At 42.6% G+C, this 12674-nt stretch overlaps 1 protein-coding gene and 1 pseudogene across 1 annotated transcript in view; both read left to right on the top strand.

Annotated features, from left to right (window-relative positions):
- hif1aa (hypoxia inducible factor 1 subunit alpha a) overlaps positions 1-12674 on the top strand; it is a 54149-nt gene that overhangs the window by 31947 nt on the left and 9528 nt on the right. The window contains exon 3 of the mRNA XM_038967963.1: positions 5802-5962. Within this exon, the coding sequence (XP_038823891.1) occupies positions 5802-5962 (161 nt within the window). The remainder of the gene's footprint in view (positions 1-5801; positions 5963-12674) is intronic.
- On the top strand, positions 1103-3678 carry LOC120023528 (annotated as a pseudogene).

Raw genomic sequence — 12674 nt, 5'->3', positions numbered from 1 at the left:
TCGGTCTCGGTCGGTCTCGGTCGGTCTCGGTCGGTCTCGGTCGGTCTCGGTCGGTCTCGGTCGGTCTCGGTCGGTCTCGGTCGGTCTCTGTCTGTCTCGGTCGGTCTCTGTCTGTCTCGGTCTCTGTCTGTCTCGGTCTCTGTCTGTCTGTGTCTCGGTCTGTCTGTGTCTCGGTCTGTGTCTGTGTCTCGGTCTGTGTCTCGGTCTGTCTCGGTCTCTGTCTGTGTCTCGGTCTGTGTCTCGGTCTGTGTCTCGGTCTCGGTCTCGGTCTGTGTCTCGGTCTGTGTCTGTGTCTCGGTCTGTGTCTGTGTCTCGGTCTGTGTCTGTCTCGGTCGGTCTCTGTCTGTCTCTGTCTGTCTCGGTCGGTCTCTGTCTGTCTCGGTCGGTCTCTGTCCATCTGTCTCGGTCTCTGTCTATCTGTCTCGGTCTCTGTCCATCTGTCTCGGTCTCTGTCTATCTGTCTCGGTCTCTGTCTATCTGTCTCGGTCTCTGTCTATCTGTCTCGGTCTCTGTCTGTTTCTCTGTCTCTGTCTGTCTGTCTGTCTCGGTCTGTGTCTGTGTCTGTCTGTCTCGGTCTGTGTCTGTCTGTCTCGGTCTGTGTCTGTCTGTCTCGGTGTCTGTCTGTCTGTCTCGGTCTCGGTCTGTCTGTCTCGGTCTGTCTGTGTCTGTCTGTCTCTGTCTCGGTCTGTCTCGGTCGGTCTGTCTCGGTCGGTCTGTCGGTCTCGGTCGATCTTGGTCTGTCTGTCTCGGTCGGTCTGTCTGTCTATCTCGGTGTCTCTGTCTGTCTGTCTGTCTCGGTCTCTGTCTGTCTCGGTCTGTCTCGGTCGGTCTGTCAGTCTCGGTCTCTGTCGGTCTTTCGGTCTCTGTCTCGGTCGGTCTGTCTCTCTGTGTCTCTGTCTCTCTCTGTCTGTCTCTGTCTCTATCGGTCTCTCTCTGCTTGCTGGGAGTGTTTGGTGCATGCTAGGAATTGTATGAGCGAGTGTTGTCTGGAGTTACATCGCCTGTGTTTTCTTTCTTGTTTTTCTATGCATGATTAAGGTTCATTATTTTTCTTTTTGTGGCAGAATTAAGTGTATTGTATTTCTTGTTGGTTTTGGCGGGGATGGCGACCCACATGCGGACGCCGTCCCTGTCACCTTGGCACGGCTTTAGGTGCGTTACTGAAGCCACTGTCACTATGGAGGAGTTTCTGGTCGCCGTAGGAGAGAAGCTAGGCTATGAAAAATGTTGCTTATGCATCGTGGATGAATACATCGGTGGTAGTGTTTCTTAAAGAACTTCTTTGGGATAGTCCCACCTCGACAACATCCAGTGAAATTGCAGAGCGCGAAATTCAAAATACAAAAATCGTAATATTAAACATTCATGAACATACAAGTGTCTTACATCATTTAAAAGCATAACTTCTTGTTAATCCAACCGCGTTGTCAGATTTCAAAAAGGCTTTACGGCGAAAGCATACCATGCGATTATCTGAGGACAGCGCCCCACACACAAAAGCATTAAACATTTTCCAAACCAGCAGAGGCGTCACAAAAGTCAGAAATGGCGATAAAATAAATCACTTATCTTTGAAGATCTTCCTCTGTTTGCAATCTCAAGGGTCCCAGCTACACAACAAATGGTTGTTTTGTTCGATAAAGTCCTTCTTTATATCCCAAAAAAGTCAGTTTAGTTGGCGCGTTTGATTCAGTAATCCACCCGTCCCACTCGTTCAACGTGCATATCAAGGAATCCCAAATGTTACCAATAAACTTTGTCCAGCCAAGTCAAACAATGTTTTTAATCAATCCTCAGGTACCCTAATATGTAAATAAACGATACAATTTCAGACGGAATGTAGTATGTTCAATACCGGAGATAAATAACGAGGTGCGCGCAAAATGAAAGCCACCTTGAAAAACTACAATTACTAAGTAATTTTTCAAAAAACAAGCCTGAAACCCTTTCTAAAGACTTGACATTTAGTGGAAGCCATAGGAACTGCAATCTGGGAGGTATTCCTTTGAATCTCCAATAAACAAGCATTTGAATGAGCTGTGACCTCAAAAAAAAAAAAAAAAAATCCAAATGGATTTTCCTCTGGTTTTCGCCTGCCATATCAGTTCTGTTATACTCACAGACATTATTTTAACAGTTTTAGAAACTTCAGAGTTTTCTATCCAATACTACCAATTATATGTAAATCCTAGCTTCTGGGCCTGAGTAACAGGCAGTTTACTTTGGGCACGTCATTCATCAGAATTTCCGAATACTGCCCCCATCCCTAAAAAGTGAAAGAAAAGCGCCTTGTTGAGCATGGTGTACTTCTAAAAGGCATGTTTATTCAAGTTACGGTCTACCCAAGGGGGGGCGCCAACCCGGACAGGAAGATCACGTCAGTGACTCAACCCACTCAAGTGATGTACCCCTCCTAGGGACGGCATGGAAGAGTACCAGTAAGCCAGTGACTCAGCCCATGTAATAGGGTTAGAGGCAGAGAATCCCAGTGAAGAGCGGGGAACCGGCCAGGCAGAGACAGCAAGGGCGGTTCGTTGCTCCAGTGCCTTTCCGTTCACCTTCACACTCCTAGGGCCAGACTACACTCAATCATAGGACCTATTGAAGAGATGCGTCTTCAATAAAGACTTAAAGGTTGAGTGTGAAGATCAGTTGAGTGTGAAGAAGCGTTTCCGCTTGGAAATTTGTTACTGCTGTTACGGCAGCAGACGGTAGTGGGGAAACCTTACCACGTTAAGAGAGAATTAAAACAATGATATTGATCATGCCTCAGGGTGTTTTTTTTCTGTCTTGTTTCTTCTGTTTTTCCTTTCTCTTTTCTATATGGCAATCAATTGCAAGGATCCTTAATCAACGTAGACAAACTGAGCGTGATATATATATATAATCGTATAGTACGTAGCAAACTCATAGTGGCTTTGAGGCGAGCCTTGCATTTCGTTTTCAAAGTGGGTGACAGATGCAAAACGGCCACCTTTCACCGAGATGTGCTCGGCATGAAGATTTTGCTTCACAAAGAGTTTGAAGAAGGATGTAGGGCAACTTGTAAGGGCCATAATGATGGAAAATGGAGCAAGACAATGGTCGGCTTGGGGCCAGAGGATGATGACTTCGTGGCTGAACTGATCTACAATTATGGAGTGGGAGAATATTGCCTAGGCAATGACTTCCTCGGTTTGACTTTGCAGTCTAGCCAGGCTGTCAGCAATGCTAAGCGGCTTGGTTGGCTCCTCACTGAGGTTTGAAAGGGCCTCTATCTGGCTGAGGCCCCAGGAGGTTATTGCTTCTACCTGGTGGACAAAGAACAGCCTCCCAATGATCCTGTACAGAAGGTGTGTCTGGCAGGGTCTGACCTGCAGAAATCAACACAATACACTGCTGCTCCTCCCTTCTGGGGATGAAGGTGAACAAGGGCAATGAGAAGACTGTGCTGATGGGATTCAGACACTCACTGTAAACTACAGCTTCACACCATTGTTGGGGCAGTAGATCATGGGACAGCCTTCAGGCGGATACCATTCTCCTGTCCACGTGAGCAGTTGGCAGATCTTGAAGCCTTGATGACAAAGGGAAACCATAAAATCCTTACTCTCTTGGTTAGCCTGGACACCCCTGGGAAGGCTACAGTAGGTCATTTGGGCTGATTCAGATGCCCATGAGATCTGCTTTGTTGTTTGAGTGTTTATTGTGTTGTGGGTTCCCGGACAAAATAAAGGTTCTTTAAATCTCTCTTTTTTTTTCACGAATTAGTCTTTTGACCAATCAGATCAGCTCTGAAAAAGATCTGATGTGATTGGTCAAGAGACCAATTAGGGGAACAAATATCAGAATTGAGCTGCCTATGTGAACGGAGCCTTTAGTGTTTCTGTGTATGTTGCAGTACCCTCTCCTTTCTTTTTCCCAATAGGGTTTTCATGTCAAATAACAACGTATTCAAAGTGCCTACTATTATATTCTAACTATAGAATTCTAATAATAATTAGTGTTTTGATCTAAATCGCAAGTCAAATCTCAATTGCAAGATTTGGTTAAAAATAAGGCTTAGGTTTTTTTTTTTACAATATCCTGCAGAACTATGTGACAATGTGGAATTGCAGCAATTGATGACATTTTTAAAAATATATATATATATTTTTTTGTTTTGTGGGGGATTAAAGTTTAATTGAACAGTATAAAACAATCAGAATGGAGAAAGACCCATTTAATCATTTAGAAATGTATGTGTTGCCAACCTAGGGTCACGCACTACTCATAAAGCAAATTTACAATTTGTATTATTCAAAAGCATCAAATACCGTCATACTGTGAACATTTTGAAAAATACAGTGATATGATATTTTGGCCATATTGCCCATCCCTACTATCCATATAGGCCAATTCCCACAAGTCTAAAGGGTTAACACGGGCCCAGGACCAGTGGGAGCAAAATAGCCCCATAACATCAAAGATCCACCACCATATTTTACGGTAGGTATGGGGTTCTTTTCTGCTTATGCATTCTCATTTCGATGCCAAACCCACCGCTGGTGTGTGTGGCCAAAGAGCTCTATTTGCATGTCATCTGACTAGGGCACCGGTTCCAATCCAAGTGCCAATGCCGTTTAGCAAAGTCCAGGTGGTGCTATAGTCAAATGACATGAAAATAGAGCACATTGGCCATGCACACCAGTGGTGGGTTAGGCATTGAACAGAAACATGCAGAAAAGTACCTCATACCTACAGTCAAATATGGTGGTGGATCTTTGATATATTATGGGGCTATTTTGCTTCCACTGGTCCTGGTGCCTTGTTGAGGTCAAAGGCATCATGATTTTTACCCAGTACCAGGACATTTTAGCCAAAAATCTGGTTGCCTGGAGGCTGAAACTTAGCCACTTGTAGATCTATCAGACGGTAACACCAAGCACATATCACAATCCACAAAGACATGGTTAATTGGCCACAAAATCAGCATTTTGCAATTGCCGTCTCAGAGCTTGAAACCAATTGAATACCCGTGGTTTGATTTCAAGAGGGCAGTCCATAATCGCAGACGTAGGATATCATGGATCTGGAAGGATTCTGTATGGATGAATAGTCTAAGGTGAGGTGCTGTATTAAAAACAGGTGTCAATTTTGACTCCTACTTTTCTTGAGAAAATGTTTTATTACTTGTTAAACAATTTCTTTCTCTAAGCAACTGTAAAATGATATGATTTCCAATTTTTTGTGAGCATGCGGTATTTAATTTATTTATTTTATTTAACCTTTTATTTAACTAGGCAAGTCAGTTAAGAACATATTCTTATTTACAATGACGGCCCTGGCCAAACCCGGAAGACACTGGACCAATTGTGCGCCGCCCTATGGGACTCCCAATCATGGCCGGATGTGATAAAGCCTGGTTAGCTCAGTATTAAAATTATTTATTTTATACAGTCATTTTTGCTCATCTCTATCAAGGGTGTCAATAATTGGGCACTTTTTGACTGCGTTTAGACAGGCAGCCCAATTCTTCTTCTTTTTCTTCACTAATTCGTCTTTTGCCCAATCAGATCAGCTCTGAAAAATATCTGATGTGATTGGTCAAAAGACCAATTAGTGGAACAAATATCAGAATTGGGCTGCCTATGTGAACGGAGCCTTTTAGTGTTTCTGTGTATGTTGCAGTACCCTGCCACACAAGCATGTGTGTTGGCTAGTAATCATATATCCTGCTTTTTTCATGTCCCAGTGTCTGTGAAGTGGTCCCTCCTGCTACCTCCCTCTCTCTTATTCTCTTTCTCACCCCCTCACCCCTCTCTCTCGCTCTCTTTTTCCAGATGATAAGGCAGTAGAGGAGGAGCAGGAGGAGAGTGAGATGGACTCCCAGCTGAATGGCTCCTATCTGAAGGCTCTGGAGGGCTTCCTCATGGTGCTGTCTGAAGACGGGGACATGATCTATCTCTCTGAGAATGTCAACAAGTGCTTGGGTCTGGCACAGGTAGGTCTGGTGTCCCATTAGAGACAGAACTGACTAGGATAGACCGATAAAGAATGCCCCAAAAATTGAGAGACTTGAGTAAAAGAGGGATACAAAGTATATTGAAAACAGGTGTTTCCACACAGGGATGGTTTGTGAGTTAATTAAGCAGTTAACATCCCATCATGCTTAGGGTCATGTATAAAATTGCTGGGCAGGCTATTATTTTGGCTACCATGGCTATGTCCCCATAGGATGACAATGCCCCCTTCCACAGGACACAAGTGGTCATGGAATGGTTTGATGAGCATGAAAACGATGTACACCATATGCCATGGCCATCTCCGTAACCAGATCTCAACCCAATTGAACACTTATGGGAGATTCTGGAGCGGTGCTTGAGATAGCGTTTTCCACCACCATCAACAAAACATAGTGATGTAATTTCTTGTGGAAAAATGGTGTTCATCTCTCCAATAAAGTTCTAGACACTTGTAGAATCTATGCCAAGGTGCATTGAAGCTCTTCTGGCTCGTGGTGGCCCAATGCCCTATTAAAGGCATAATCCACTGCCAGAAATACAATTATGATATTCCTGTCAATTTGGTGAAAGCCTATGTTCTGTCAGTGGGTAAAATAAAACATTTCCCCATGATTTAACTTCTAAGTGGTCCGTCTGAAAATCAGGATATTGTGTAGTATCATAGCTACATAATTCTCATCACTAGATGGGGAAAACACACGATATAAAACAATTACCTGCACTCCAGATCGCCAAATCAGCCAATAGATGGTATGGGAATACCGTCTTCAATACATCCATCCGTTTATATTGTCATGACAAAGTATATATATTTCGCTGAGGTGTGCTCACTCTAAATGGTGTACCAAATTGTTCAACTCCGTTTCTCCTTCAAGACCATGTCGCAATGTGCCCTGTGTCTGTGGGAAATGGAGATATATTACAGAAAGGAGGTGATAGGAATCCAATTGGGCAATAAATGAAGAAACTCCCCCCCCACTGACTGTCAACCCATTGCATTCATGTTGTCATGCTGTGTCACGCGGTTGCTAAGCTAAACGTAACCTAATGTAATGTGTTGAGAAACCTGACTATTTTCCTCGAATGTACGTAATGTCACGATTCACGATTATACGATATTTCAGAGAACAAGTTAATTATCTCACAAAATTCATTGTTCACAACCTATTAACTCCCATTCACTCCTTGGAGGAGAGGTGTCCTTCTCCCAGAATGCCCTTGTTTTTGAAAGATAAAAAAAAGATTGTCCATTAAAATAACATCAAATTGATCAGATACAGTGAACACATTGTTAATGTTGTAAATGACTATTGTAGCTGGAAACGGCAGATTTTTTTATGGAATATCTACATAGGCCTACAGAGACCGATTATCAGCAACCATAACTCCTGTGTTCCAATGGCACGCTGTGTTCGCTAATCCAAGTTTATAATTTTAAAAAGGCTAATTGATCATTAGAAAACCCTTTTGCAATTATGTTAGCACAGCTGAAAACTGATGTGCGGATTAAAGCAGCAATAAAACTGACCTTCTTCAGACTAGTTGAGTATCTGGAGCATCAGCATTTGTGGGTTCGATTACAGGCTCAAAATGGCCAAAAACAAAGACCTTTCTTCTGAAACTCGTCAGTCTATTCCTGTTCTGAGAAATGAAGTCTCCCTTCACAGAACAGAGCAAACTGACTCTAACCAGAATAGAAAAAGGAGTGGGAGGCCCGGGTGCACAACTGAGCAAGAGGACAAGTACATCAGAGTGTCTAGTTTGACTCCACATAAACCAAAAGACTCCACATGTCTAAACTAGAGGTCGGCCGATTAATTAGGGCCAATTTCAAGTTGTCATAACAATCGGTATTCGGCCTTTTTGGACGCCGATTACGGCCGATTACACTGCAATCCACGAGGAGATTGCGTGGCAGGCTGACCACCTGTTATGCAAGTGCAGCATCAAAAGGTAAGTTGCTAGCTAGCATTAAACTTATCTTGTAAAAAACAATCTTCACATAATCACATTTTAACTACACATGGTTGATGATATTACTAGGTATAACTAGCTTGTTCTGCGTTGCATATAATCAATGTGGTGCCTGTTAATTTATCGTCGAATCACAGCCTACTTCAACTTCGCCAAACGGGTGATGATTTAACAAAAGCGCATTCGCGAAAAAAGCACAATCGTTGCACAAATGCCTGCTGGAGGTCATTTTGCAGGGCTCTGGCAGTGCACCTCCTTGCACAAAGGCGGAGGTAGCGGTCCTGCTGCTGGGTTGTTGCCCTCCTACGGCCTCCTCCACGTCTCCTGATGTACTGGCCTGTCTCCTGGTAGCGCCTCCATGCTCTGGACACTACGCTGACAGACACAGCAAACCTTTTTGCCACAGCTCGCATTGATGTGCCATCCTGGATGAACTGCACTACCTGAGCCACTTGTGTGGGTTGTAGACTCCGTCTCATGCTACCACTAGAGTGAGAGCACCGCCAGCATTCAAAAGTGACCAAAACATCAGCCAGGAAGCATAGGAACTGAGAAGTGGTCTGTGGTCACCACCTGCAGAATCACTCCTTTTTTGGGGGTGTCTTGCTAATTGCCTATAATTTCCACCTTTTGTCTATTCCATTTGCACAACAGCATGTGAAATTTATTGTCAATCAGTGTTGCTTCCTAAGTGTACAGTTTGATTTCACAGAAGTGTGATTGACTTGGAGTTACATTGTGTTGTTTAAGTGTTCCCTTTATTTTTTTGAGCAGTGTACTACTACCGGTCAAGAGATAAAAACAACAATTACAAATAACATGACCAGATCAGTTACTACTCTGGAACCCTCCACAAAGTGAACTTATGGTACCCTTATGGCCATCGGGAGAGAGACTCAAGAAAGTCTGCCCTTAGTCCAAGGCTATGCCCTTTCTTTCTTCTCATTGGTTCAATTTATAACTATGGCAAGGAACTATAAACTCGCAAATAATGATCAGTTATTCAATTTACCTTAAAATCAGTATCACAAAAGACCACAAATTCATTATCCAAATGGCCCTCCCATGAAGCTGATCAGACCACAAGGAAAAAGCCGTGATAGAGGTCAAAGGTTATACCACCCTTTTACAGTCGTGTTACATACTATATGAGACATATTAAAGAACTCTTTATCTAAAGAATTCACGTGTTTAATTAAAACTCGGAAAATAAAACTCCTAATATTCCGTGAGTGTACCCCTTTAAGATATATTGTCTCTGGGAAGCATGGAAATACCCTTAAACCCAACGTTTACTACAAACAACTTAGCAATTATAAGTATATTGTACACCCTCAAATCATTAGGTTTAAATTTCCTTAATGGTTGATAGGAGTACCCTGCCTTTAGACACAGACACACAACTGTGATTAACGTGTACTGTCCCTTTAACATTAAATCAGCTCCACCGGCATGTTAGTATACCTTAACTTTCTGTTAAATTTCACTGGTGTTACCTAGACATTCGAACTAAAAATCAATAAAGAGCTATCATAAACTTTTACGATTCTAAATGACACAAACCATTTTCTCTGTCCCACCCTCAGTCACAACATCATTGCCTGGTTGCAAAAGTGCATTGTGAGTGATGTCAACAACGAGCGCTAAGCCCGTGTTCAGGCCGCAGCAACTTTCAACTAATTGTAAATCATTGTTGACTAACTGCAACAGGCAGTAGTACGGGTTCGATAAACCAAAACCAATTTATCACAAATGTTGGATCTTGAATAGAATTTACAACATCAATCAACATCTCTCAATCAAAATTATATTGCCAGAAGTACAGAAAAGAGTGTACCTGAACAATGGTGAAATCCATTTGAGTAACGTTATTGTGTATCCCACGTAATGACGTAGTTTTACGTTATTACGCAACAAATCAACCTGCCTCTAGCAACTTACCCTGAAAATTAGTAGCCAATACCAAAACTAACTCTCTTATTCCTGCCTCTAGGCAAAAACATACCCCTTACTCCGACTGAGTTTTGGTTTAATTCTATCGTAAAAGTAAAATCAACTTTTCAACTTTCTCTACTCCAAAATGTAAACGTACTGTAATGAAACAGGCAGGGAGCAGGTCTCGAACCCTCGACCTTCTAGCCCGAGGTCCGGCGCGCTATCGACTGTGCCGCAAAAGCATGCTCGTGCGGCAGAGTCGATTTCCGCGCTTATAAACCCAGAGTTGTTACAGTACCAAATACTTCGCTAAATTTATAAGAACATTTCGATGGGCACAACTTTATCGTATCTCTCCGTTATTAACTTTCCTCTATGATTTAGTAATTTAATTATGATTCCAGTCTCTATACATTATTCCAGCAGATCATTTAGGCAACACAACGTATCACATCGAAAGCGCCTCGCTATCATTTAAAATGGTTTAGTCTTTCATTTTAACCTAAACAAGCTATTAAAACGTTTCAGTTTATATCCTATACCGACACCAACGACCGTATTTTTTCAGGCAAAACATCAAATTATTTAATTAAAGACTCAGATTTTAGTCAGAGCATTTACCGTGAATCGAACTCAGGTCTCAAGCTTGGAAGGCAGCTAGTTAACCATTGAACCACCATCACTTTTGGAATAAAGGAGCCAATAACAATTACAATTTCGGTGGTTTCTGTTTACAATCGCGGTGCAATATCCACATGGAGCCTCGCATTCCCTGGCGAAATGTCAGTTTTTATTACAATTGTAACATCTTTGTCCCCCCTTTCTCCCTTCCTCTGACGTTCCATTTCTGTCTGACCTAGTCCTGTTCTCTCTGTCTTTCTTAGGTCCTTTCCCCTTTAGGTCTCCTTCATGCCTGTCCAGAATTACCCCGATAGTTACGGTCAGATGTTTTGACTCAACCTGTTCTCTCTGTTTACAGTCTCGGTGATTGTGGCCTATTTTATTGCAGTATTTACACGGAGCCTCACAATCTCTAGTAAAATGACCCGTTTTTTTACAGTTAAAGCGTCTATCTCCCCCTTTCTTCTGACCGTCTCTATCCACTTTTGTCGACTTTCTCCCTTTCTCTACCTCTATTATCCCTCCCTCGGCTCCAGCAGGCTCCGCATATGGTGGTGGTGGTTGTGCGGGCAGCACCTGCTGCCGTCTCCTCACCACCACTATTTCATCATCAGGATTATCTCTCCACGCCCGATCGGCCAGAGAGGGATGCAATTTAGGCTTATGGAGAGCCTCCTGAGGAGCCGTGGGAATCCTCGTTTTCTGTTCCCGACAACCTACTTATTTTTTCTTTTCTCCCTCAGCTCTCTTCCTCGCCTCGGCTAACCATACCCTTGCTGTATCAAGCCCCTCTGCCCGTTGTTTATCTGCCTTGTCTCCACAAACCCTATTTATTTGTTTAATCATTGATTCCAGTTTTTCTTTATTTAAATGTCCGTCAAATTCATACTTTTTCCTCCATTTTAAACAGAATTCAATGTTCCTTCTGTCTTTCTGCTCCATATAACGATGATCTCCCGTCCATTCCAGGACCTCCTTGGAGGATTTACTACCCATGTTTAATAAATCCTTGCCGCTCCTAGTAGCTATGGTATTTATCACTATCTGTATATGTATTTCTATGATCTATGTATGTGCTGTTTTTACCGTTAGTTTTTACCTAGTTACTTTGGTTGTTCTCCCGTTTGGAAACTTTATCTATAGCGTTGCATTTGTTGGACATTAAATCTTACCCGTACAAATATAAGCTATTTCCCCGGGGGCGTAAAGTCCCAGTTAATAACCTATTGTCTTTTGTGTCAGAGGACTTTTAAAGTTAATATCTCGTATCTTACTCCGCTATATTAGGTTTCCCTCTCTCCTGGAACCTCTTGTCTATAGATTTGGCTTTTATCTCAGATTTATAGATTTTGGCTTCCCTCTCCTCCTTTTTTGATACTTTTAGTATCTCAGCTTAATCTCGGGAATTATGCCTCTCATGACTAAGATTAGTTTAATTTATGGCAGTGCACGTTGCCCCAAGTCTTTGCGGACCTGTCTCTGTGTATCGGTCATACAAAACCCATTGGATCTGTTTGGAATAGCAAAGCTCCTATTATTGATAAATTCTAAACATTTTAGAACATTAAATCAAGGATAACTTAAATCATTCCCCCCAGAATCGAGAATATAGGCTACGGACCTTGTCGCTGACTGGGAAAAGCAATGATCGTTGGATCTCGTCACCACCTCTGTCGTGTACTAGTTCACCACTGGCCTGAAATAAACCTTCAAGTCAGAGGTCAGGTCTTTGTCTTACGGATCCTGGATCCGCCCGTGCACGGTTTTCAGCAGTTCCTTGGAACGACAGAGGCAGATCTTGAGTTCCGACTCTAAGGACCAAATTGTTAAAGGAATTTAATTCCTATATGTTTATCAACCAATTCAATTAAAACACTCTGCCCATACATAATAATTTGTAAGATACTTATCAGCATTAAATGGACAGAGACCAGTCTCAAGATCAATCAATCAATAGCGTTTATTCTCGAGAGTACTGATCATGTCATAGGTTTTAATGTCCATCCTCCTCTCGGATACAATGGCAGTACAGTTAGCGTTCTCATCACTGTCTGCCACCTGTTAAATAATCTGCCACCAACCCAAGGTCTTTCCCCTCCCTGGGTAGACACATCATTCAAGCCTGTCTGAAGATAAACCCATTCTTTCTAACAAGGAACA

This window comes from Salvelinus namaycush, chromosome 28 (assembly GCF_016432855.1).
Source record: "Salvelinus namaycush isolate Seneca chromosome 28, SaNama_1.0, whole genome shotgun sequence".
NCBI classification, from domain to species: Eukaryota; Metazoa; Chordata; class Actinopteri; order Salmoniformes; family Salmonidae; genus Salvelinus; species Salvelinus namaycush.
Note: the sequence above shows the minus strand (reverse complement) of the source record. Positions and strands in the feature narration are given on the sequence as shown.